Source organism: Falco naumanni, unplaced genomic scaffold, assembly GCF_017639655.2.
Source record: "Falco naumanni isolate bFalNau1 unplaced genomic scaffold, bFalNau1.pat scaffold_71_arrow_pat_ctg1, whole genome shotgun sequence".
Classification (NCBI taxonomy): Eukaryota; Metazoa; Chordata; class Aves; order Falconiformes; family Falconidae; genus Falco; species Falco naumanni.
This window is the reverse complement of record NW_024427563.1, coordinates 1-26307: the sequence shown is the minus strand read 5'-3', so window position 1 is coordinate 26307 and position 26307 is coordinate 1. Positions and strand designations below refer to the sequence as shown.

At 52.2% G+C, this 26307-nt stretch overlaps 1 protein-coding gene across 1 annotated transcript; it reads left to right on the top strand.

Annotated features, from left to right (window-relative positions):
- The first annotated feature begins 966 nt into the window (after positions 1-966).
- Positions 967-17563, top strand: LOC121082328 (fas-binding factor 1 homolog). Its single transcript, XM_040581674.1, has 30 exons — positions 967-993; positions 1684-1764; positions 2105-2132; positions 2836-2877; positions 3201-3291; positions 3747-3807; positions 4339-4389; positions 4585-4729; positions 5266-5346; positions 6116-6235; positions 7093-7246; positions 7475-7608; positions 8051-8153; positions 8307-8702; positions 9356-9433; positions 9730-9824; positions 10537-10595; positions 11370-11414; positions 11506-11640; positions 11843-11943; positions 12369-12575; positions 13110-13217; positions 13525-13664; positions 13954-14072; positions 14202-14324; positions 14681-14866; positions 15627-15803; positions 15971-16108; positions 16210-16821; positions 17378-17563. Exons 2-29 carry the CDS (start codon positions 1762-1764, stop codon positions 16513-16515), a joined length of 3426 nt encoding a protein of 1141 aa, XP_040437608.1. The 5' UTR covers positions 967-993; positions 1684-1761; the 3' UTR covers positions 16516-16821; positions 17378-17563.
- Positions 17564-26307: the final 8744 nt, after the last annotated feature.

The following is a 26307-nucleotide window of genomic DNA, read 5'->3' as shown; positions in this document are numbered from 1 at the left end:
AATGTGTTAAGAAAAAGTGTTATTTTTAAGTTTTGGTTTTGTATGTTATTATTATATGTATTACCCAACTATGCCTATTGTAATTGTGACGTATTACCTTGTGAGTGTTATGATAAATGTTGGGATTGTGGAAAAAGGTTTACTTGCAGTGCCGAGAATGAAAGTAGCGTCTAATAAACAATAGGATAAAAAGAAAAAGGGGGGATTGTGAGAAACTATGGACTAGGGTATTGTTTATTAAGATTTATGTTAAGCTCAATGTAAAGTTTAGGCAACAAAATATATGAAAACGCTTATGCAAACAGCTACCAGACACTGCTTGTGAAAGATAAGATAACCGCCAGATGTCCAGGAACCGACAGAAACAAGACAGACAACCCCACATAAGGATATATGAGTGAAGGGTCAATACCTCCACTACTTCATGAACACGGGTAAAGATGTATGAAAAGGGACTGTTTGAACTGCTCAGGGCGGCAGTTGGTGGAGCGCAGACTCCCCTGCCGTCCAGCGCTGTCTTTGCTCATATTCTACTTGCTATAATTAATACAATTTTAATTGGATTATGATCCGTTGTGGTCTCAATTTATAACAACGGGGGGGCTGCCGGGGTCTCCTGCGCCCAGCCCGCTGTGCTCCACAGGGGGCTGGGCGCTGGGTGCCCCATGGCGGGGCTGGGGGCTGTAACCCCCCGGTGCCTGGCCTGGGGCTGGCTCCTTGTGCTCCCGCTGGTGCCCGGGGGTCTCGAAAGGAGGGCTGGCGTTGCTCCTTGTTGGCGCCAATTAACAACAATTAAACACCAGGCCAGGGCGTTAAAGCTCCGCTTTGTGCCAGGGCACGTGCTGGGGGTGGCCGGGGGCACCGCAGCCGCTCTCAGCCCCTCGTGCGGGGGGTGCAGCGCTGGGGGCACCCCCAGCTCCGGGGGCCCGGCGGGGAGTACACATCCCATCGTCCCGCGGGGGGGCCGGGCCGGGCCGGGCCGTGCCGTGCCGGGTGAGCCGCGGCCTTCCGGGGGCGGGTGTCCGGCGTGCTGCCGGTGCGGGCTGGGGGGCTGCGGGGGCGGGGGGCTGGGGGTGAGGGGGGCTGCGGGTTCGGGGGGGCTGCGGGCTCGGCCCTGGGGGGCTGCGGGCTCGGGGTCTGGCGGGCGCTGGCGCGGGGCGCCGGGGTCAGGGGGCAGCGGGCGCCATGGCAACGGGATGCGCAGAGGCGGAGCCGGGGGGGCGGTTGAGCGGTAAGTGGGGGGCTCCGCGCCTCCGGGCCGCGCACCCCTCGCCTCCAGCAGCGCTTTGCTTGTCCCAGGTCCCCGCGGGTGCCCCGGACCCAAGGGGGGATGGGTGGGGGGGTTTCCCTCCCTCTGCCCCTGGCTGCTCCGCAGGCTCTGGGCTAAGCGGGACCCCCCGGGCTGTGCTGGGGTCGGGGGCGGCCGGAACCTTCACCCTCCCTGGTTCCCTGGGGGGGGTGTGATGTCCCCTCCGGGCTGCAGGAGCACGAAGCCGGTTTGGGGAGCGGGGGGGGGGATGTTTTTCAGACTCAAATGGAGCCTTGTTGAGAGGGGCTCGGGGGGTGGGCGCGGCGCGGAGCCAGCCTGGCAGGCTGCAGCCCCCCGAGCCGGAGAGGGACATCTCTGTGGGAGAGGTGCCTCCGGCCGTGGTGGCACATCGGGGAACCCTCCTCTCCCTTCAGGCAGGAGGTTGGTGTGGATGTGACCAGTGGTGCCGGGTCCCCCTGCAACGTGGAAGAAGAATCCGTAAACGGACGCGGATGGTGAGCGTGGCCCTGCGGTGCGGGGCTGAGGCGGGGCTGGGAAATCCGGATCTGATGCTCTGGCAGCTCTGCCTGGAGGCAGAAGTGATCCCAAGGGCTGGAGGGTCCTGCCCAGCTGGCAGTCGGGAGGGGCTGTGCTCACCCGTGTCTCTGAAGTTGGAAATACCTTTGTAGTTCTGCATTTCACGTGTCATTTCCCAAACAGCACGGGCAGGAGGAGGGCCTCGCTGCTGTTTATGGGATGCTCTGGAGAAACCTGCCTCTGGCTTTAGTGTGTTTTGAGAAAGTCCAGGACAGACTTGCTTCATTTTCTAATGAGGGAATTTTTCTTTCTCCCCAGGCTACAAAACCCAAGAAAAGTTTAAGAGGTACGTACATATGCTGCAGGCTTTCCTTTTGCTGTCCGTAGGTGCTTCGATCTGCTGGGAATGCCTGGGGCGGGGGGGGGGGGACACTCTCAGGTGGCAGTCCTGGCTACTGAAATGTTTCATGATCCTTGTCTGAAAGCTGCAGATGGTTGAGTGCATCATCATGTCGTTCCTGAACCAGAGATTTTCACCTGCCGCTCACATCAAGCGGATTTGTTTATTGAGGTCCCACATTCCTTTCTTGTGGGCTTTCCCAAATTCAGGGGAGAATATAAACATTTGTTTCAGTTCTTCCCATCACCTTATCCCTGTTTGGAGGGATACTGTTTGGAGGCCTCTTGCAGCCCTTGATACTGAAGCAGTGCTTTTGGGGTTGCCCAGGGACTCGAGATCCTGCGGGGTGAGAGCTCACAGGTTAAGTGCTGCTTGTGGCCAGTGACTAACTGAATACAAAGCAGCTGGTTCATTTGATAAAGATACCCCATTTCTGGCTAAGTGAAGCTAAATTTTTTATCCACAAAATACTGATCAGGTCCTGGCAGTTCTCTCTAGACTGACAAGGAAGGCCTGACGCTGATGATGCTTAAGACCAAAACTTTATTCTAGCAGATTTCCAAAGAGCAAGCCATACTGAAACTGGGAGCTTTCCTATGCCTGCTTGGTGAGCTCACCTGCCTCAACAGCTTAATTTGTCTCATTTCAGGCTCCATCGATGATGTGCTTGGTGACCTCCTGGGCTATGATGGTAAAACGAACCTTCTTCTCAGCTGAAAGGGCAGCGTCCTTCTATTCTTACTCCCCTCCTGGGAGCAGGAGGTGCTGGTGCAACAGCCATTGATCTGCAAGGGGGCTCCAGCTGTGAGGAGGGGATGGAGCTGGGAGCAGGGCTTCTCGGAGTCAGAGGCCATTGAATAGGCTGGACATCAGCTTTTGGGGAGGCAAAGTGAAGTTCACCTCTGATTAAAAGCCTCTGTGGCCCCGGGGTAGACAGCAGATCCCCCTTTGGAGTGCCTAGGTCAGGAATATGCCCGTGTCCATCATCCTCATCTCTCCCTGTCTTGTTTCCAGATGAAACCTCTGTTAAATCTGCCAAAGCTTCCCAGCCGGCTGTGGGCAGCAGTAGGAGAGCCCAGGACACTGGCTTGCAGGCCAGAAAGAAGTGAGTGCCTTTCGGACACAGCCTCTCCTGTGAGAGATCTCACTTGAAGATCTCTTTGTCCTCGCCAAATCCTTCTGATCTGCCCCATCCTTGGCTTTTCCACCTCCCTCCCTGCCCCAACAGTGATTGCCTGGGAAGGCGAGTTATCTTCTGCGATGCCTTTGGGAACTGGGATCCCAGAGCCCGAAGCTTTCCAGCAAGAGTTGGGTGTCTCCCAGCCCTGTACATCTTCTGTAAATCTGCTTTGTAACAGTTGCTTAAATAGAGCAGTCCCAGCACTGCCGTCCTTTATCCCAGTGCTATTTTAGCCTCATTTTCTGCGTTGTACGATGCGGCTGGTGTGGCAGCCCTGTGTGGTCTCCTCTGCCTCCCGCTGCCTGGCCTGGCTTGGCTGTCCCTGGACACACTGGCCGAGCTCACGTGTGGTGCTGCTAACCCCCGGGCTTGTGTCATAGGTCCATTTTAGAAGATGATTTCTTCGACAGACTCCCTGCGAAGGACATAAATTCTGCAGAGGTGAGTCCAAGGTTCAGGAAAGAGCCTGGGAGTCCCGAGGGCTGGGGCTGAGCCGGGCCAAGGTTGCGGCGGTATCACCCCGGCCAGGTCAGCAGTGGCGTGCCAGCGATGAGCTGTGATGTCTGGCTGAAGAGGTAACCCCTCTCCAGCATCCCAGTGGGGTGGGGAAGACAGGACAGGGCGGGGGTGGTGGTGGAAGAAGGGCTTCCTGGTGCCTTGGGTGAGATGGAGCAAAGCTGGGGGGCACGTGCTGCTGCAGCCCAGCCTTCCTGCGTGCACTTTGGGTAAAGTGTTGTAGGAAGGACCTTCACCCAGAGCAACGGCCTTGGGTTTTCCTGATGCTTCTCCTAGAGGCAGCAGGATCTCAGCAAAGGAATTGGGGCACAGGGGGTTTCCAGAGAGGAGGACACCAGGAGGAGTTGGGCATGTATTCTTCTATCTCATAAAACGGATATCAAGGGATATGGGGTAAGGGGTGAGGAGTTTCCAAAAATCTCTTCCCCTCTGATGTCTCCCCTCCCTGGCATGCAGGGATCCAGTGTCTCCGACACAGACCCACAAGCTGTGCTGCAGACCCTGAAGGCAAGTCCTTAAATCCCCTCCATCTCCATCCATCCCCTCCATCTCCATCCATCCCCTCCATCTCCATCCATCCCCTCCATCTCCATCCATCCCCTCCATCTCCGCCCCAGCGCGCTGCCATGGCCTCCAGCACCAGCCTCCGAAGGGAGAAGCAGCTCTCACCCTGCTCCCCATCCTTGTCCTCTTGCTTTCCAGGATATGGACGACATGGAAGCTGATCTCCTGGGAATCCCGAAACCCAGTTCTGGGCCAGGGAAGGCAACTGTGAAAGGTCCTGGGAAATGTGACTTCTTGGGAGGAGGAGTAAAAAACACAGGGAAGCTGGTAGCTCCTGAGGAAGGTAAAAAGGAGATTCTGCTATTCTTTTCACACCCTGATTGTAAACGAGCAGGGATATTTTCCTATCTTTATCTGGGATACGGAGCAAAAAGTGGATTTGTTCCCTAAAATGCTTTTCCTGGTTGCTTTTTGCAGGAGTGTTATTCTGGCCATGTGTTATCCCTTAGGAGATCCCTGGACGTCACTCACACCAGCAGCCGCTGCCACCTCCCACCAAACACCACTCGGCTGTTCCCTGGGGTGATGCAAAGTGTTTCTGGTGGGGAGCCCCCTGCTCTGGGGGCAAGGAGAGCCAGAGGAGCTGCATTTCAGATCTGCCAGCCCCTAAAGTGCCCTGATCTTCCCCTGGCCCTTTTCTCCTCTGCTTGCAAGGAGACCCCTCCGGAGAGATGTGCACCTGGCAGGGCTGTGGGGGGGTCTGTCCATCACAGCGGGTGCTTTTAGGGGGCTGCCACCCAAAAAGCGACCCTTAGCTAGGGTGGGACCGGGGCATTTCTGCAGTACCTTGTCTCTGAGAGCCGTGGCCTCTCTTTCTAGGAGAGAAAGTGCCTGCGATGGAAAAGAAGGCGCTCTCATCCCCTGCCGCTCCCCGACACAACAAGAAATTTAACTTTGAAGGTGGGATCTCACTTCACGCGGCTGCGGGGGGGCACTGGGGGCTCTGCCCGTGCTCTTTGCCTCCTCGGTTAGCTGGAGGCTTGACTGGTTAATAAGATACGGAGTCCTTCACCCCTATGATGCTAGTGCAAATGTAATCCTTCAGAGGTGACCAAAGGGAAAAAAACCTCTGCATTCGAGGCCCTCCCCAGGACAGGGCTGGGGGGTGATTCCTGGGGGCATTTGCATTTTTATATGTGCTTTGGTTTTTAATGATTGTAACACTTGGGAGCCCCTGTGTCAGGGGGGATTCTGTCCAGCTTCTGAACAGGGGAGTGGTTTCCTGGCACAGCTGAAATCTGGTTCTCAAAGCCTGTGCTTTAACAAAGATCAGGATCTGTTAAAATCTGTTAAAAAAAAAAAAAAACAAAAACCTTAATGGGCTTTAGGTGATTTAGGTGGCCTTTCTCCCCTTTTTCTTTGCCTAAGCTGTGTTCAGGCATTAAAGCACCCAAATTTTTGAGTTATTTTCTTCCGGGAGGATGAAAACGTGGAAAAACTGAACGGAAATCTAAGTCTTTGAGTGTTTGAAGTTCAGGGAGACTCAAGGGTATCCCAGGTCCCTGCAGGACCCGCGCTCATGGCTTTGGGCAGATACACTCTGCTGTCCCCACGTGCACGTTGTGGGGAACAGTGGCTGGCGTAGTGCAGAGCTCTTCTTCTAAATAACGTTGCGTTTGTTTGTTTGTTTTGTTATTCTCTTTTCCTGTACCTGCTGGGTAATTCCCAGATTTAGATGATCCTTTGGCAGGACTTTTGTCTGATGAGGAGCAGGATGCTCCCAAGAAACCAGCTCCAACAGGCGCTAAAAGCAGCTCTGAGGAAAAACCAGAACAGAGCAAAGAGAAAGGTAAGTGGGGTTGCTCAGTGCATCCTCTTTGTATTACATAAATCAGCAGCGTGGATTAGTCTGTGTGAGATCCAAAATGATTACATTGAAAGCCACCTAGTCCTACCTCTTATTAGCCAGTAACGTAATTTATAGAGCAGCTTGGTAACAGGGTTAATTGTGCCACAGCTCACCAAGTGCTTGATACTTGCAGTGCGCCGCAGATTACGGAGCTGAGCTTTCCTTTCCAGGAATGGAGGCTCTGATCTTACCTTTGACCTCATCCAGCCCGTTCTGCACGCATTGCCAACTGAGAACAAATTTTCTGGGTCAGGATTTGGGTGTCTGAGAGCAGCACCAGTCCGTGCCACACCACAACTGGGGCACCTCTGGGTGGGATCCAGCTGTGGCTGTGTTACAGGCACTTGTCCCTCTTGTTCCTGCAGCAGGGATGCTAATGGGTCTGAGGGTCCCCTAAAATCACCTTTCACCCTGATAAATCTACTCTGGATGCAAGTAGCAGCTGGTGGGTTAGGGCAAGGTCTAAGGTGTGTTGGTAGAGAGGGACTTTAGGCAAAAGGGGACAGGAATTATCTGACTGGAAACTTTCAAAGCTAAAGAAGCTCCTGGCGTTATCCAGAGCTGGAAACCCCAGTGTCAGTGGCACCCAGCAGTGTCCCAGCAGTGGATGCATGGCTGCAGACCAGGCAGTAGTGCATTGCCGCTGTGTTACTTGCTGTGAGATCTGTTCGCTGATCTTAAAAATTACTTTTTAAATGGTCCTGAGAGATAAGAGCAGGCAGGGATGCTTTGATCTCCTGTTTAAAAAAAAAAAAAAGCCCTGATCAAACCTTTACCATGTGTGATCCCATCCACAGAGCCACCTCCACCCCAGACGCCCCTGCACACCGTGGCCCCGGTCCAGAGGAGGGCTGAGCTCACTTTTGAAGATACTGATGACGACCTGATGCATGCGCTGGGACTTGGCAGTGGCTCAAAAGGAGCTGAGAAGCAGGGAAAGAAGGCAGAAAAGTAAGGGCAATGAAGAGGCAGTGAGAGTAAAGCAGGGGATGGCTTGTGCGTTGGGATGGTGCCAGCATGCTGTGTGGGGGGGATGCTGGAGCTTCTGCCTGTGGGTCCCAGAAAGGGGCAAGAGCAGCCTCGTTTCACAGAGAAGAGCCAGAGCACCCTGGCAAGGCTGTGTGACAAGAAACAGCCCTGCCTCCCAGGGAAACCTATCTGCCACTGTGTCACCAACAGAGAGGTGCTCCGGCCAGCCCGCTCCAAGCTGGATGAGTTGCTGGGACGAAATTCCGTGGCCAAAATCCTGGAACAGCCAGGCACAGGAGAGCGCAGAGAGTTCAAACTGGATAAGAAGTACCAAAAGCAGCCAGGTGAGCGTGGCCAGGGATGCTGGGAAGGTCTGCAGAGGTGATGGCGTTGGCTTGGGAGGGCGAGATTGATTTCTAATGTCCTTGAAGGGGAAATACCCTTTCTGTAGTGGTCAGCAGGGTGGCTAATGGGCTCCCAGTCAGCTCTGGGGCAAAGGTGACTGATGCAAAAGTGTTGTACCCTGCCTTCGAGGCAGCCTGGGGGCATTTGCACAGCAGCTGTAACTCAGTTGCCTTTGGACATGGACTGATTCTCAGCAAAGCAACTTTTCCCAGCCCCGTGGAGGAGACACGTTGCTCGCAGGTTTCCAGGGAAGATGTTTCCAGCTGTGTCTTCCCAGAGGCAGCAATCGCAGTGGGAATTGCAGGGGAGGAGGAGGAGGGCTGGTGTCTTTGCAAACAGCCGCTCCTCTAGGCGCTGACTCAAAGCTGCTTGTCTGAACAGAGAAGGAAGACGGCTGGGACAAGGAGGATTTTGTCTTTGGAGCGTACCAGCCGACGGTGGCCTCCATGCCCAAGGGCCAGCCGGCGAGGAGGCAGCCTGTGAGGTATTGTGCTCTGCGTGTGGAGCTCCAGCCAGCAGCCACGCTGCCCCCGCGGCAGAGCGGGCAGGGTCCCCGGGCAGGGTCCCCGGGCAGGGTCCCCGGGCAGGGTCCCCGGGGTCCTCTCACAGGCACGTATGTGACTGCTTCTCCTTGCAGCAGGTTTCCAGCCGAGAACAGCAGCGAACCAAAACCAGAACCCCGCTCCAAATCTCCTCCTTCAGCCAGGCACAGCCCTGTGCGGAGCAGCCGGACTCGAGGTGACTGGCTGGGCTTGAAAGATGAGGATTTTATGGATGCGAAGCCAACATCTGCAGCAAAAGCCAATCCTGCAGTGAGCTACCCCAGCCCTGGCACAGCCCAGCAGCCCGGCCCCACCAGCCAGCTCCCGGCTGCAGAGGCAGCGCTGGCTAAACCTGACCCGCTGGAGGAAGACAACTGGCTGAGCGCTGCCTTGTCTCGCAAGAAAGCCCAAGCACAGGCGAAGGCTCAGGAGCAAAGTGCCAAGCCCTTGGAGTCCCCAGAAGGAGGGCTGGATCCCCACGCTCCTGTCAGGTAAAAGCACAGCTGGTGGCCACAGGGCTCCCATCATGCAGCTGCTCCAACAGGACGTCTCAGAAATCCTCTGCTCGGATTTAAGAAATCCATTTTAAGTGCTCTCTTGCCTCGGGTTGGGTTAATAACGCAGAGGTTTCTCCCACTGGTGCAGCCTGCAGGGCCATCGCACCTCTGGGCTCTCCTTCTAGTCATGGCTGAGATTGCACGTGCTGCCCCAGGTCCTGTGGGATTGTCCTGGATCAGCATACCCCCACGAGCTCCACGCATGCTCCTCATTCCTGCCTTCTTTCCCCTTCGTTCCTCCTAGTTCCAGGAAAACCACCTCCTCCAGCTGAGTTGGCACAGACAGGTTCAGGCTTGTGCCATGGGGATGGGACTCAGAAGTGAATTGCAGAGAAGCAGCCGCGTGTGTCGTGGGCAGGGGCATGTTGCCCAGGGGAAGGGGGTGGATGCAGCAAGGAGGAACTGGTGTTCCTCCAGAGATGGAGGTTCTGAGGTGTCTTTGCTCCCTCTGAAGCCAACAGGTTGAATCCTGCCGCAGCTGAGTGGGATAGGTTTTCACCTGCAAGGCAGGAACTGGTGTTGAGGGAAAGGATCTTGTCTTTCCTTGCCTCCTGGGCTCTCCCCCATGGGGTGTTTTTTGCTTGCAGCCAGCCAGCCAGCCCCACAGGAGCACCGCAGCAGGCAGCTGTCCCGCAGGACCAGGCAGCGAGTGCAGATGGCTCCAGGTGAGGCCTCCTTCACCTTTCAGACACCTCCACAAGGGAGAATTCCTGTGGGAAGCGGCTGCATGTGTAGGTGGGGGAGCGGGGAGGGCTGGTAGCCAGCCGTGACCACTTTGGTCTGGGACCTGTGTAACCGGGAAGGAAGGCAGCGCTGAAGGATCGTCGGGCCCTTGCCTGTTCGATCGCAGTGCGACAGCCAAGCTTTAAACTTGCAAAAATGCCAAGCGGGATAATGTCTGCGTGCCTCTCCCTGCGCTGTGACACTGCTGTGCGTCACTTGTGTCTCTGTGCCCACGCAGGCAGCCGGTCCCCTGGCTCAGCACCACGAAACAAGCCTCGGTTCAACCATCGGATCCTGCGAAGGGGCATCCCTCCAGAAATGCCGGTGCCTTGGGTGCGTTTCCTGTGGTTGTACGGTTCGGGCAGCAGAGATTTGTACAGTTTGGTATGCGGAGAAGGGTCTCCCTGCCCTGAAAAAAACCCAAAACCAACCCCCCAAAGAAAGGCAGGAACCACAGCACTTCCCTTGGCCACATGAATGCTGCCCAGGCTTTGACCAGCCATTGTCGGAGCAGGTTGCTGAGCTGCAGGATCCCACCATCCCCATGTCAGCTGGTGTGCTGGGGCACACTGAGCTCCGCAGTGCTGCCTTTGGGCTTTCGGAAGGCTGTGAGGGACTCGCTTTGCCGGAGCAATGGGTGTGCATAAGTTCACGCTGCCCCATCTGTCTTCCCTTTGCTGCCCCCACACTTGTCCCACCAGTGCTATGTGCTGGAAAGACCCCCTTCTGCTCTGGGCTGTGGCTGTGCGCCGGTTCAGAGGCCGCTGAAAGTGGCTTAGGGGACCCAGTCTCCTCCCTAGGTGATGGAGATGGAGGAGGAGCTGTGCTTTGTCCCTTGATTTACTCTGCAGAGCAGAGTCCCACCGTTGTGTGTGGAGTGGGGATGCAGACACGGACAAGCCTGTCTGACCCTCTGCCCCCATTGCCAGCTCCCAGAGCGGAGCGCGACCCTCATCGCTGTGCCCAGGAGACCCAGGCCCTCATCCTGCTGGGAGGGGATGGTTCCCATTGCTATATTCAAATCATGGACTTGTCCAATGTTCAGCCTCTACAGGCTCATTCCCAGGAAAGCAGGAGGCGCCAGGCCCTGCCCCGCTCACTCAGGTAGGTGTGCTGGGTCCGTGCCCCGAGCGGTGCAGGATCAGGGCAGCGATCGCGAGCCCTCCGCTGCCGACTCGCCGCCATCCCGCTCTGTCCGTGCTCCCTCGGCCTGAGGTAGGATGTGCCCCACTTTGCATCTCTGGGAAGCCGTGTCCATGGAGGCAAAGAGTTTGGAGCTCCCCGAGGTGCCACAAGTTGCGTTTATCAGGCCAAAGCATGGGTGCTATGGATGCTTTGTAAATCATGTGTGTTTATAGCCCTGCGTGGCCTGAGCAGCATTTACACCGTTCCCCAGGCATATATACATATTATATTAACTAGACAACAGAGGCTCCAGGTGATAAAGGACTTTTTCTTCAGTTGATTTTCCCCAGTATAGTGTTGAAGATGCTCTGAGATTATTTCTAGACAACTGAAGGAGAATTGAAGCCTTTCACAGAGAAGGCAGCTCTTGCTTGGTCTTTGAAGCCTCTCCTTCTCATCCAGCTGGGCTCCTCGCCCTGCCCTGGTGGTGGGACACATGTTGTCTCCCAGAGGGCTTGTGGTCTCAGCCTTGATTCTGCCCCCAGAGAAGGAAGAGCGCAGCATGCTTGTGTCTGGGGGTGGGGGCTGCCGAGTGTCACCTGGGGAGAAGGGACCCACGCCAGCACGGGAAATTGGGCGGGGGGGGTGGGGGTGGTCCTGCAGTAGGCTGGAGATGGATCGCCGTTTCCAGGCTAGGAGGAGATGTTCTCCCCAGGGCTTTACCTCCCTGAGAGCATCCCTGTGTCTCCGCAGGTTCCTGCACCCAGGGCACATGTCCAGGCTGCCCCGCAGCTGCAGGTAAGGCAGGTGCCTTCTTTTGGAGGCTGATGGCCGCACCACAAAGCCACTGATCCTGAAGGGCCTCGATCTTCTCTCTCCATCCTTGTAGGCAGAGTTCTCAGCCCCGGGCTTGCAGCATGAGACGAGGCAGGGGGCTCCCGCAGCCCAGCTCCATGAGGATGCATCAGGCTGCCAGGCAGCGCTGCTGAGCGCCCAGGCCCGTGTGGCAGAGCTGGAGAGCCAGGTGAGCCCCATTGCCTGCTGAATGGGGGACCACGGGTGACCCAGAGGGAGGAGAAGGAGCCATATCCTGTCCCAATAGCATCAGGGTGACAGGGGAGAGAGGTGAAACCTCCCTGTCCAGAGACGCCTATGGCCACCAAGTGCTGCTGTGGGAGTTCTGTCCCCAGGGCAGCACAAGGACTTTCTCTCCGGGTGCCTGGCAGGTCCGAATGCTGGAGCTGGAGCGGACACAGCACAAACTGTTGCTGGAAAATCTCCAGCAGCGGCACCAGGAGGAACTGAATCTCCTTGAGAGCACCCACAGGTACCAGCCTCTCACCTGTGCTTCCCTCCTCGCCTACAGCTCTGTCTCTCCTGGGGTGGGAGTGCTGGGATGCTTCCCAAATCCGCCCCTGGGGCAGGTGGGCGCAGAGCCATGTCGATGTGGACGTGGTGGGGGCAGAGAGCAGCCCCACAGGTGAGCCAACATGGGAGTCCACTCTCACCACCACTGTCCCCTGGGTGACAAGGAGGAGGGGCTGGTCCCATTGCCAGCGCACCCCCAACCAGGCAGCACAGTGGGCAGTAGCAGGAGGGTTCAAGGCTCAGGTCTGCGTGTTTCGCCATGCACACAGCAACACTGATCTGCTCGCAAACCCCTGTGTGCGCTCTGCGGGGGGGGGGGGGGGGGGAGTGCTGGGTATTGCTGTGGAAGCAACACTTCTTCCTGGCTGTGACCTCTCGGGGCAGGAACCAGGTGAAGGTGGTGGAGGACACCTACGGGCAGCGGGAGGAGAGGCTGCGGCTGGAGAAGGAGCAGCTGATGGCTCAGCTCCTGCTGCAGAGCCAGGATGCGGAGCGGGCACGGGCAGAGCTGCTGGCGCAGCACCAGCAGCGCCTGGCCACGCTGGAGCAGCAGAACAAGCTGGAGATGGAGCGTCTGCAAGAGCTGCAGAGGTGAGAGTGGCACGAGTGGCACACACGTGTGGCTGGTACCCACAGTCTCAGCGAAGGAACCAGGGAGTGGTTTGGGGACATGGTGAAAGGAGAAACCAGACTCCAGAAGCACTGGGTTGTGGGCAGCTTGGTGCCTTTTGGAACGGGGATTTGCTTTGTAGGTGGACACAGGGAGATCTGACTGGAGACGTGGTTTCAGAGTGAATGCATTGTATTTTGAAAGATGCTGAACCCAATGTTTTATCTTCCCCCAAATCTCTTTTATTCAGGTCAGTGAGTTCAGTGAGTCACTGATGTCCACATAGTTTGGGTCAATGACAAATTAGGTTTTGGTAGAGGAGCTCATAACCCCAAAATTGGGCCCATCCCAAATGTGGATGCCTGTCGGTGGAATGCCCCAGGACAGACCCCCATGCCAGCTCAGCTCCTGGCACCTGATTCTCAGCCCCACAACCAAGCCTCTCCCACAGTGCCCATCATGGGGAGCACTGGTTTGTGCCAGCCTGTGGCAGGCTCCTTCCCCGTGTCCCGCAGGGTGTCTGTCCAGGAGATGCGCAAAGACCACGAAGAGCAGCTCCAGCGGCTGAAGCGGCTGAAAGACCAGGAGATCGATGCAGTGACCAGCGCCACATCGTACACCAGGTACTGACAGTTGTGTTCCCACATTGGTCCCTGGCCACAGCATTCCCTGTCCTACACGAACCAGGCTTGGACCGTGGCAACAGGGGCCATCCCCTCTCCCACCCACTGCCTGCGGGGATGCTGAGCTGTGTAATACCCGTCAGTGCCCCCCGGAAGCAGGAGCTGCATCTTCCTACTGCTCTGCTGTGACCCAGAGAGGTTCAGGGCAGGGCTGCCCGGCCTTTGGGCCACCAAATATCCCCCTCTCCGTTGCGGTGAGATGAAGCGTGTCCCACAGGGGTGACCCTCCCCTCGCTTCTCTCTGCAGGTCTCTGAATGGCATCATCGAGCGGATGGAGAAGTTCTCCAGCAACTTGCATGACCTCTCGCGAAAGGTGGAGGCCACACACCACACCACCTCCCAGGAGCTGGCCATGGGGGTACGGCAGCGGGACGAGCAGCTCAAGGGTATGTCTGCTGTTCCTCTGTGCCGGCACGGCTGCGGGGTCTCCACCGGAGCTGGGGGTACCCAGAAAACAAGGAGAAGTTGCTCTGAGTCAGCCAGAGGCTGGGAGCTGAGGCTGGCAAAGCCTTGCCTGCCTTGGTCACTGGACATCTCGGGGTCTTCCCTTTACAAAGCAGTGTCCTGGGGATGTGCCAGGGGTGATGAGCACAAACACACACAGTTTTTCTGTGAACATGGTGTGGATAGAAGGGAAGAACTTCCCGCCTCATGCTGCTCGTGCCTCTCCCCAAGTGCTCCAGGACAGGCTGTCGCAGCAGCAGAGGGACATGGAGGAGGAGCGGAGCCGACTCCAGGAGGTGATCGCTAAAATGGAGGCCAGGCTGAGTGAGCAGACTCGGCTGCTGGAGCAGGTGAGCCCACACTGTGTCCTCTGCCCGGGTCGGCCCTCCTGTCTGGGTATGGGGTATGTGTCTCACCAACTGGAGGTTCCTGGCCTGGAGGTTGTGAATAGCATCTGTCACCTCTGTGTCTGAACGCAGGAGCGATGGAGGGCAACGGCAGAGCAATCCAAAGTGGAATCACTGCAGCACTCACTGGAGGAGCAGCGGCGAGTCATGACCCAGCAGCTGTCCATGGAGCGAGCAGAGCTGGAGAGGGCGAAGGTGAGGTGGGGCAGACATCTCCAGGGCTGCACTGCATTGTGTGGTGGAGGCAAGAGCTGGGTGCTGGGCTGCAGCATCCTTCTGCAGCTCTCTGCCTCCTCAGCCTCACACAGGGGGAATCGCAGTCAGGCCAGCCCTCTGGCTCACGGATGCAGGAGGCCGCGGTGTGTGCGCATGGCACGTGCTGGTTCTTGAGGAACACGGGACCAGAGCTCACGGTGACAGGGTTCACACCAGGCACCGTGGGCTTGAACCAGCCCCTAGATGTTGCGCGGCAGAGATGGGTTAAAGGAGAAAAATCCTGTGGCGAATGGGACTTAGTGCTTCTTCTCTCCCTCTCTGGCAACGCTCCCCAGAGTGCTCTGCTGGAAGAGCAGAAGTCCGTGATGCAGAAGTGCTCGCAGGAGCAACGGAAGCTGGCAGCCGAGTGGGCTGAATTTCACACCCAGCAGCAGCTGAGGAAGGAGCAGATGGAGCGCAACATGGACCGAGCCCTGAAGATGGACTCACAGAGAGAGGGCACCATCATGAGCCTGGCCGAGGTACCACAGTAGAGCCCCTCTCCATGGCCTCCAGCACCACCTGGCAGCTCACGGATGGGTCCTGCCCACCGGGGAGATGTTCAGCCCTGCCTTCAGGTGTTTAAAACAAGTTTTAAGAGACATCACTGCGGTGGTGAGAATCGGGCTGTTCCAGGAGCAGCCTCCACCAGCCTGTTTTAGATGTTGACTGAAGCATCAGTCACCTCTGTCTCTCCCCTTTGCCTGTGAGGAGTTTGGGCAGCCAGACCAGGCACAGCCGCCTCCATTGTAAGTCTGGTGAGAGGAAACCCCCATGGTGGGTTAAACAGAACCTCCCCATGCCATGGGGACATGTTTGGAGCCAGTTCTCCCCCCTGGAGCTGTCCAGAGGAGATATGTGGCACAGACTGTGGCAGGGCTGCATTTCTGAGGGCTACCAGGGTGGAAAATAACCATTCAGGCTGGGTGTTTCCACTGCTGACAAACTGCCAAGCCTTGAGCATGTTTTAGAGTGTGTAGCATGGGTGAGGGGCTCCGTCCTTTCTGGGGAAGGAGTGTGTGTGTGTGTGTGTGCCTGTACAATCCCAGCTCTGCCAACCCTGGTGCCCAAGGGTGGGTGGATGAGAGCATTGGTTGGGTACCTGGTGGTGTTGCTCTGCACCCCAAACTGGCAAACACAAGAAGGAAAACAGGGGCAGATCTCTCCCATCACTTGGGGGGACATGAGATAGTGTCCAGGATAGGGCAGGTAGTGCATTGATTTTCCCCATGCCCATCCTAGGAGCAGGCAGAGCTGAAGATCTGGAGCCATGAGCTGAAAACCAGGGAGGAGCAGCTGGTGAGGGACAGGGAGCTGCTGGACAAGTCCTGGCAGGAGCTGAGGCTGGAGAAGGAGAAGGTGGACAGGGCCACACTGCGCATCCAGCAGCAGGAGGAGCAGATTAAAAGCACGACCAAGGTAAGTGAAGCATCTGCGCTGCAATTCACAGCTGGGGTTTCACATCCCTCCTTGAGTGCTGAATCCCAGCGCTGTCCTGGGAGGGGAACAGGGGGTGCACAAAGGAGCCCTGCCCCAGGGCAGCGAGGGTCCCTGTCCCCAGCCTCCTCAGCTGCTCTGCCTTGCAGCTCTCATCCCAGAAGTACAAGGAAGGGGAGCAAGCCCTGCAAGAGGCGTGCAGGATAGAGTCCGAGCACCAGAGGAGGCTGCAGGTCATGGAGCAGCAGCTGGAGCAGCTGAAGCAGCAGGAACAGCGTCTTCACGAGGCAAATACTCCCTTGCCTTTCCTTCTTGGCCTGGGGCCGCTGTGCCAAGGGCCTGAACCTTTGCCAACAGTTTCTCTCTCTTTCTCCCGGGGATGGGGCAGGAGCGGCTGAGCATGGCTCGCCAGAGGAGACAGCTCGAACAGATCCGTGAGGAACTGCCCACCAACTCTGCGATGCTGCTGAACACAAAGCAGGGCCTCAGTGCCCCTAGGAGAGGCCTCTCCAGCACAGCGTGTAAGGCTTCCTGCACGCTGCTGGGGGAGGGGGGGGGACGGGACATGCCGGGGGCCAGTTGCACTTGTATTCCACTTCTCAGGAGGCTTGGGATGTTCCTGGGGGCTCATCACACACTCAGATGTGAGTTGGCCTCCTCACATCCTCTGAAGGAGCTCAGCAGAGACCTCTGAGCCAGGGCAGTGCCAGGAGGGGGCAGAGGGGGCAGGAAGGGAGAGGCAGGTGGATTAAAGGCCGTTTGCAGTGGGAGGTTGGGGAGGACCCTGCTGCAGGGACATGCAGGCAGCAAAAAAAGGGACACTTGTCCGTCTGCTGTTCCTCTAACGGCAGCGGTACCACACGGTTGGGCTCTTGTTCCAGGTTTTCCACTTCCCACCAGCGCGCTCCCTTGGCATAGCCCAGGGGGTAGCAGGGACACTGGGGCTGGCCCCACCGAGCTCTACGCCACGTTGTTGCTGCTGAAGCACAGGGCCCAGCAGGTGAGGTGGTGGGAAACCAGGGCTGGAAAGGGCTTCAGACCAGCTGGGTGGGAGCAGGGCTGGGTGAAGCCTGGGTTGAGCCCCGACGGCCACAGGGTGGGTGTGAGATCGTTGCTGGGCTGGGTGGGCTCGCAGAAGCCGTGGGCACCTAGAAGAGTGATACCAGCAGCAAGGGTTGGTGCGTCCTCACGGCTTGTTTCAGGCTGGTTGATAACATCCTTGGCTTGATGGCGTTGCCCCATCCCTGGGTGGCAGAAGCCAGCTCTGCTGGGCTCTGGCTTCATGATGTCCCCATCCTCAGCCCCCTCCTTCCCTGCTGGGTCCTTCCCCAGGCAGGGATGCTCTTTGAGCCTTCCTCTGTGGGCCTCACTCGGTGTGAGGTTATGGGCTCTGTGGGGAGCCCATACACCCCGGGGGCTACCACAGATGGGTACCTGCCCGCTGCTCGCCGCACGGAGGAGGGTTTGGGATACTCCCATCACTCGTGAGCAGCACCCTGGCCTGTGACCCCATTTCTGTGGCACTCTGATATCCGTGCCATCTATCCCTCTCTTAGGACCATGATTTCTTAGAGAAGGAGCAGTTCTTCCTGGACACCCTGAAGAAAGCAACCTACAACACTTCATCTCTGTCAGGCTGAGGAGGTGGCATCCCCACGCACCCCAAGGGATGGCTGTGCCTGTCCCCGCAGGAGGCTGCTGTGGAGGAAAACAAACAATAAATAATCCCAGTTCTCTGCTGAGGAAGTGTCCTCTTTAAAAGCAACCTCGGAGTGTTCAGAGCGTGAAATCCATCCCTGGGCTGGGAAGTCTGGCCTCCATCCCTCAGGGCCAGTGTCCCTGGCCACCTGGCAGGCACTGCTGGGAGGCAGTGGCCACCGTGGGTGTGAGAAACTATGGGCTAGGGTATTGTTTATTAAGATTTATGTTAAGCTCAATGTAAAGTTTAGGCAACAAAATATATGAAAACGCTTATGCAAACAGCTACCAGACACTGCTTGTGAAAGATAAGATAACCGCCAGATGTCCAGGAACCGACAGAAACAAGACAGACAACCCCACATAAGGATATATGAGTGAAGGGTCAATACCTCCACTACTTCATGAACACGGGTAAAGATGTATGAAAAGGGACTGTTTGAACTGCTCAGGGCGGCAGTTGGTGGAGCGCAGACTCCCCTGCCGTCCAGCGCTGTCTTTGCTCATATTCTACTTGCTATAATTAATACAATTTTAATTGGATTATGATCCGTTGTGGTCTCAATTTATAACAATTTCTGGTGCCGTGACTCGGATAAGGAACAGTGGGCTTTGGTCCTCCGGGGAGGCGCCCCGCGACATTTCGCGGCCCCGCGACCAACAGCTTACTCCAACCTTACCGACGAACCTAAATTCTAGAATAATGAGCAAAGGAGAAACCGGTAAAATCCCATAAAAATTCTGTGCACGGGAGTCCGGACGAAGACGCAGGACGCGTAAGTATATTGCGAAGTTGTTCGCGGGTTTGCCGTTCGGGCGGGATTGGGTTTCCTGGAATATAACGAGTGAGAGGTTCGATATACTGAACCAAGCGAGTGCGGACTCTTAAGTACTGCGTCTCCCATCTCCCGCGAGGGACTGGGCCAGGAACAAGGGGAGCGAGTGAGTGTATGTTTGTGGATGTTCCAGAAGATGGGGGCGAAGGGCAGCAAGCCTTCGACTCCCATGGGAAGGGTACCCACTGTACCTAAGAATACCCCTCTGGCATATATCTTGGACAATTGGAGATATTTCCCTGGAACCCTAGGGAAAGATAAGCAGAAAGTGATAGAATATTGTACTAAGATATGGGGAGGGAAGAAGATTTCTAAAAATGTCTTTTGGCCAGTCTATGGGTCAGAAGAAGATTGGGTAAGACAGCAATTAAACCTCTGGGTTAATAATAAAAAAAAACCCTTAACCCGGAGGAGAGTCAATATGCGGAGGTGTGGCTAAAAAACCGGGAGCTAGACTTTACCCGCTGAATGAAATAAAAAAACTAAACAAAAGAAAAAGAAGGGAGAGTTAGACGAAACCCTTCTAACCCCCCCTCCTTACATTTCTCCTCCTGCTCCTGCAGAGGTCCCCAGAGCGCCCACTCCCCCACCAGAGTCGGAACAAGGGTCTCCCCCTCTTCCTAAACGCGTAACTAGAAGTCAAAAAGGGGCAGCTCAAATATACCCCCTAAGAGAAAAGCCCATGGGGGGACCTCAACCTGTGATCGGATATATTTCTGTGCCTCTAAATTCGGCTGACCTATGAGATTTTAAAAGGACCGAGATGGGAAACTTAATTGAGGACCCACTCGGAGTGGCAGAAAGATTAGATCAATTTCTGGGACCAAATCTTTATACTTGGGATAAGATGCAATCTATCCTTTGTCAATTATTTACTACCGAGGAAACCCAGGGACCCCAAGCAGATATTAAATGGCCACTCCAAAGACCTAATTGGGATAATCAGGATCCGGCGCATAGAACTCATATGCAGGACCTGAGAACTATAGTAATTCAGGGGATTAGAGAAGCAGTACCCCGTGGCCAGAATATCAATAAAGCATTTAATGAAATGCAAAAGAAAGATGAGAGCCCCACTGAGTGGCTGGAACGACTGAGGAAAGCCCTTCAGCTGTACTCTGGGGTAAATCCAGACAACCCTTTAGGGCAAGCGCTCCTCAAAACTCAGTTTGTGGCAAAATCATGGGAAAAACTTTAGCGGAACACTTCAGCAGGAGAGGACAGATAAGGGTGAAAGAAATAATTAAGCAAGAAAAGCAGATGGCCAGCAAGGGCATAAATTACCTTAGACTGATAAGAACACTGCAAATGAGCAAAAGGTGAAAAGTACACCATGAGGAAGACCTACAGCCTTCCTCCCATAGACCACGGCCCACATTCTAAAGACCCCGGCCCACAATTTTTGGAAGAATCTGCGCAAGCGTGAAAGACTGATAAGCTAATTAGCATACGAAGCGAGGGTAGGCGGGTTCAGGTAATGAATATGTATAGGCGTTAATGGAATATTCATTGTTTCAAGCTTATTTGCTGCAGTGTTGCTTATTTTGGTTACCGGATTTATGGAATGTGGAATTTGACTTTGATAATTGTTACTGTGATTTTGGCTATATTTTTGATAATAATAGTGAGCTCTTGGTGTTGCTGTAGAAAGATACCTGTGTGTTGCATTTTGTAAGTAGTAATTCTGTAAGTGATAAGTGTGTTCTGTGAGTGTAAGCTGGGAAAAATGGGAGGAAAGCAGAGTGGTGGGATTTTAAAGAAAAATCCGCTAGGGTGTGTTTTGAGTCATTGGAAGGATATTGGAGGATCCGCTGGTGGAAATGTGAATAGGAAAACATTGATAAAATATTGTAATCAATGGTGGCCGCTTTATAAGCTGGAATGTGGAGAAAAGTGGCCTTTTAATTAATAATTACAAGGTTATTAATAATTGTTATACTCATTTATGCTGGAAATGTGAGAACATTTCTGTATTCAGTATATTACAAATGTTGGTATGTGGTTATTGTCTTGAACATCCGAGGGGTGAATGTGAACCTCTGTATGTTTTAAAGTGTATATGGTGTAAAGAATTATTATATGTATGGTGGCGACAAGAAATTGAATGCCCTGACTGTAAGGTTTGGACGCCTTGGGATAAGAGAGAGAGCTGTAAGTGAAATTAGAGTCTCTGTGGCTGGGATAGCGATTGAGATAATAGTAAGAAAGGTCACTGGAAGGAAATGGGGGGGGCAGCTGGGGGAAGCGTGAATAAGAGAACTTTGGCTAAGTACTGCAATCAGTGGTGGCCCCTGTCTAAGTTAGGGGACAGAGAAAATGGCCCTTAAACGGCACACTGAATTATAATGTTTTGCTAAAATTAATGTTATTTTTAAGGCGAGAGGAAAAATGGGATGAAGTAATGTATGCTGGTATGTTTTTCACTCTGAGGAATCACCCAGAGTGGCAAAAGAGTGTGGTATTAACCTAGCTCCACAAGATCCCTTAATATTAGCAATGGAAAAGGATCAGAGGGGAGGTTGTGGTTCCTTCTATGGAGCAACCAGAATGAAACACGTTGTAAGATAAAAAACTTGTGCTAATGTATGTAAGATCTGAAGCCGGGGGGGGTGGAGAGTCAAAAAAAACCCTGTGAAAGTGTTAAAGTATTGGGGTGAGTTTGTACAAAGCCCCGTATCCCCCTCGAAGGTGCGGCTGAGTCACGCTGGACGCATGGCAGGGTGTTTGCTGTTTGCCTGCGAAGGCTGATATGTAATAACACAGACTTAAAGCAACAAGTAGCAGATTTGCATTCAGGGTAAGAAAGAGTTAAAACAGAAGTGCTGCTGCAGAGGCAGGCTTGTGTAACCTGCAGAGCAGGAAGAGCATCTCCTGCCCCGAACCCTTCTGCTGGTGGGGAGGAGGGGGTTGCTGTTGCTGACGATTGAGCAGAAGGACCTGACAATGTCACCCCGATTGCTGCAGCATTTGCAGCACAACAGGACCGGTAACGGCCCCTCTAGGGCAGGCAGCGGGTCTGAGGAGAGTAAAGGTGAATCTCTGATGGGGAAATTTAGATGTTTGAAAGTCAGTTGTGAATAGGACTGGATAAAGGTTCGAGTTGATTTTTACTAAGGTAATCGTGATGTAGAAAAGTTGGTGAATACAAAACCAACTTATTTGGTGTTAAACTTCAGTGAAAAGAATTTGTTACAGTTGTGGGAGCTGCTGGCCACCAGGAAAACATCCTGAAACCTTTAAAGTACAAACTAAGAAAACAAGTAAGAATGCCAAATTCACCAAAATCTTTGTTAGGAAGAGATTTATTAGAACATCTAGACGTTTAAAGAAGGGGAAATGAAACCAAAAGTTAAAAATGATCAATTAACTAAGATGTTGAGCTTATCTTTAATTCAACAGAAAAGTGGAAGAGAGGACCTCCCTGAAGTAAAAGAAATCTTTAACCAGGTATATCTGAAAGTAAATTCCAAGTAAAGGGAAAAATGCTTTCCCTGTTACAGTAAAAATGATAAACAGGAGGCCTGCCTAGTTCAGGTAAAACAATATCCCTTGGTCAGCAAGGCTGTGCGGAATATTGCATAAAAACTAAAATAAAATACACTCTGTAGTAGTTCTACTAATGTAAATCTGTGTTTTACCATGACTGTGACTTGTTATGGGATGCGCAGATGAAACTCTGCATTGACAACAAAGTACAAGGAATAAGGTTGGTCAAGTGCCTCCTACCACAATCAAGGGCAAGACTGGGTTGGCCTCTGTGTTTGCCACCAAGAAAGATCTTGAGCTCTGCTGCTGGCTGCAACCCAGTAGGCGTTGAGCGGTGGGGACATATGCCATGCCAGACCTTGATGTGAGGAATGGCCCCCTCTGCTATAAGAGGGTCGTCCAGGAAGGAAGAACATAAGAGGGCCCATTGAGGCACTGATTTGGAAATTGGAAACCGCCTGGCCGACCATGAAGCCATACAAGTAGCAGAGGAGGTAGGAAAGGAGGAATTATCCTTAATACCAGATGGTAAAATCCAAACTGTAAGTACAGATCAGGAGCCAAATTATTCTAAAGAAAACTTAAAGGTCATTCAGGACATGAATGATAAAATAAATAAGTGGACTTATTTGAGGGATGGTCGTATAGTGGTACCATCCAATTAAATATGGACCACAGCCGTAATAGAACATAATAAGATGCATTGGGGAGCTGATAATTTATATAAAAGTCTAAATCAGAAATTGATAGGGCAGAACTTGTATACTGTAATAAAACAGGTGACTCAGCGATGTGAAATGTGTTTGAAAATTAGCCAGGGCAACAATGGCAAGTTGATTTTTCCAGACTCCCAAGAATTGAGGGGGTACCAATATTTATTAAATGAATGGACACCCCAACGTATCATACAGTATTATAGACCTGCAACTTGGAATCCTAATGAACTTATTAACGGCGCTCAAGAACCTATCTACAATCTGAATCGTATCATTCGTCTACAGGCTGTCTTGGAAATTATTATTAATCAAACAGCTAAAGCTTTTGATGTTAAATGCAATTTATCAACACAGGATGGTTCTGGATTACCTGCTAGCCAAAGAAAGAGGTGTTTGTGGTAAAGTAAATGTTTCCAATTGTTGTTTGAAAAGTGATGGCAATGGTGAGGGAGTTAAACAAATCACATCAGAGACAGGGAAGTTAGCCCATGTTCCCGTCTGAACTTGGAAAGACGAATATTGACTTGTTTTCCTGGCTTCTCGGGAGCCCCTGGGTAAAACGAATCCTATTTTATTTGTTATGTGGATTAGCCACCTTATTGTTTTTGCCATGTGCTGTTCCATGTTTTATAAGATTAATTCAACACGTTATAACTAACATGCAATTTGCTATTATGGTTTCACCCGATGGCGTTAAACAAATGCGAGTAGTATGACAAAATGTACACACAAAATAACATTTTAATAGCCAACAAGAATTTGGAAACAATTAACTCTTAACAATTCAGATAATAATGTAAGCTGAGTAAAAAAAAAAATAGAATAGCAATAAAAACAAGCGCCAGGAACGCAAAGACGACGATATGGAAACGCCTTTTATACTTTTTCACCTCCGCCATAAGTTCTTGACGTGAGACAACAGAAAAACGCACCCTCTGCCTAAACAGCAACAGGAAAAAAAAAAAAATATATATATAAAATTTTGATCTTCTTTCTAATGAACCATATAGGTTAAACGTTTTGAGAACACTCACCTTACAGAATGTTCAGAGGGCGAAATGTCCACTCTAGACCCTTCTTCTCTGGCAGGTGACGTGGTGGTCTGGTGGTAAGAAAACCTTACATTGAAAACTGGGACCTGTCATTTGGCCATAGTGCCATGAATGTTACCATTAACAGACTTACCGGAGTGGTAAGCTCGGGAAATGGGTTTGGGACTTCATCTGGGCACGCAGTAGCCATTGTTGATCACGCGAATGGTCCGTGTATACCTTTGAACATGCGCATGCGTGATTTTAAAGCCCCACAGAATGTGCTGGAAAAATCTGGAAAGACCGCGCATGCGAAATCCCTATAGTCTAGCCATGATAGTGACGCATGTAAAAAAAAAAAAGGGAATGTGTTAAGAAAAAGTGTTATTTTTAAGTTTTGGTTTTGTATGTTATTATTATATGTATTACCCAACTACGCCTATTGTAATTGTGACGTATTACCTTGTGAGTGTTATGATAAATGTTGGGATTGTGGAAAAAGGTTTATTTGCAGTGCCGAGAATGAAAGTAGTGTCTAATAAACAATAATAGGATAAAAAAAAAAAAAAAAAAGGGGGGATTGTAAGAAACTATGGAATAGGATATTGTTTATTAAGATTTATGTTAAGCATAATGTAAAGACTAGGCGCCAGATATCCAGGATGCCTCTTGTGAAAAATAAGATAACCGCCAGATGTCCAGGATGCTGCTTGTAAAAGAGAAGATAACCGCCAGACAGAAACAAGACAGACGACCCCATATAAAGATATATGAGTAAGGGGTTAACACCTCCACTACTTCATAAACACGAAAGTAAAAAGTATAAAAAAGGACTGTTTAAACTGCTCAGGGCGGCAGTTGGCGGAGCGCAGACTCCCCTGCTGTCCAGCGCTGTCTTTGCTCATATTCTACTTGCTATAATTAATAAAATTTTAATTGGATTATGATCCGTTGTGGTCTCAATTTATAACAGCCCCACTGAGTGGCTGGAACGACTGAGGAAAGCCCTTCAGCTGTACTCTGGGGTAAATCCAGACAACCCTTTAGGGCAAGCGCTCCTCAAAACTCAGTTTGTGGCAAAATCATGGGAAGATATGAAAAAGAAGATTGAAAAGTTAGAAGACTGGCAGAGTAGAGGGTTGGATGAATTATTGAGGGAAGCTCAGAAAGTCTACGTAAGGCGGGAAGAAGAGAGCAGCAAGCGACAAGTAAAAATGATGATAGCAGCGGTCAGAGAGGATCGCAAAGGGCGGACTGGTGAACACAGATCTGCTGGAACAAAAAAAGGGAATGTAATAGTAAAAAAGGAACAGAGATATTGTTTCTACTGTGGAAAGAAGGGACATATAAAAAAGAATTGCAGAGAAAGGATCAGGGATGAGGAAATATTGAAAACGGAATAGGAGAGTCAGGGGCTTTATATCTTAGGGGACCGGAGTCATCATGAGCCCTTGATAAAATTAAAAATAGGTCCTCATAAACAAGAGTTCACCTTTTTAGTAGACACTGGGGCTGAGAAATCAACTATTAAGCAAATACCTGAGGGATGTAAAGTTTCCCCTGAAAAAGTACAAGTAATTGGGGCAAAAGGAGAACCCTTTAAAGTAAGCAAACTCAAAAATGTGGTATTCGCAACTGAAAATAAATTTGGAATGGGTGAACTGTTGCTCGTCCCTGAAGCAAAATTTAATCTGTTAGGACGAGATTTAATTGTTGAATTGCAATTAGAAATTAAAGTGAAAAATCAAGAGCTAACAGTGTCTGCTTATCCTTTGACCGTGGATGATCAAAAACAAATTAACCCCGATGTCTGGTACTCTCTGGACACAATTAGTAGACTGGAAATCCCACCGATTAAAATCCAAATTTCCGAACCCCACATACCTGTGAGGGTAAGGCAATATCCCATATCCCTAGAAGGACGGAGGGGATTAAAACCAGAAATTGATCGATTGTTAGCACAAGGAATCTTAGAGCCTTGTATGTCACCCTTTAACACTCCCATTCTGCCTGTAAAGAAACCAAATGGGAACTATCGGCTCGTACATGATTTAAGGGAAATAAACAAAAGAACTATCACCCGGTTCCCTGTAGTAGCAAATCCATACACACTGCTAAGCAAGCTAGGACCCCATAACTCCTGGTATAGTGTGGCTGATTTAAAAGATGCCTTTTGGGCCTGTCCACTGGCAGAAGAATGCCGTGATTATTTTGCCTTTGAATGGGAAGACATAGAGACAGGCCGTAGACAGCAATTGAGATGGACTGTGCTTCCCCAAGGGTTCACTGAGTCCCCTAATCTGTTTGGACAGGCCCTGGAAGAGCTTTTAAAAGAATACCAAGTACAAACGGGAAACGTGCTGTTACAGTATGTAGATGATCTGCTCATAGCAGGGAATAATAAGGAGGATGTAAGAAAAGAAAGCATTCGACTCCTAAACTTCCTTGCACAAAAGGGCCTACGGGTATCACAAGAAAAGTTACAATTTGTGGAGGAAAAAGTGAAATATTTGGGGCATTATTTGTTTAATGGCAATAAGATATTGGATCCAGAACGCATTAAAGGAATTCTGGAATTACCTATGCCTGTCACTAAGAGGCAAATTCGGCAGGCATTAGGGCTATTTGGGTATTGTAGGCAATGGATAGAAAACTACAGCTTTAAAGTTAAATTCTTATATGAACAACTGTCTAAAGACAAAATACCCAAGTGGACCCC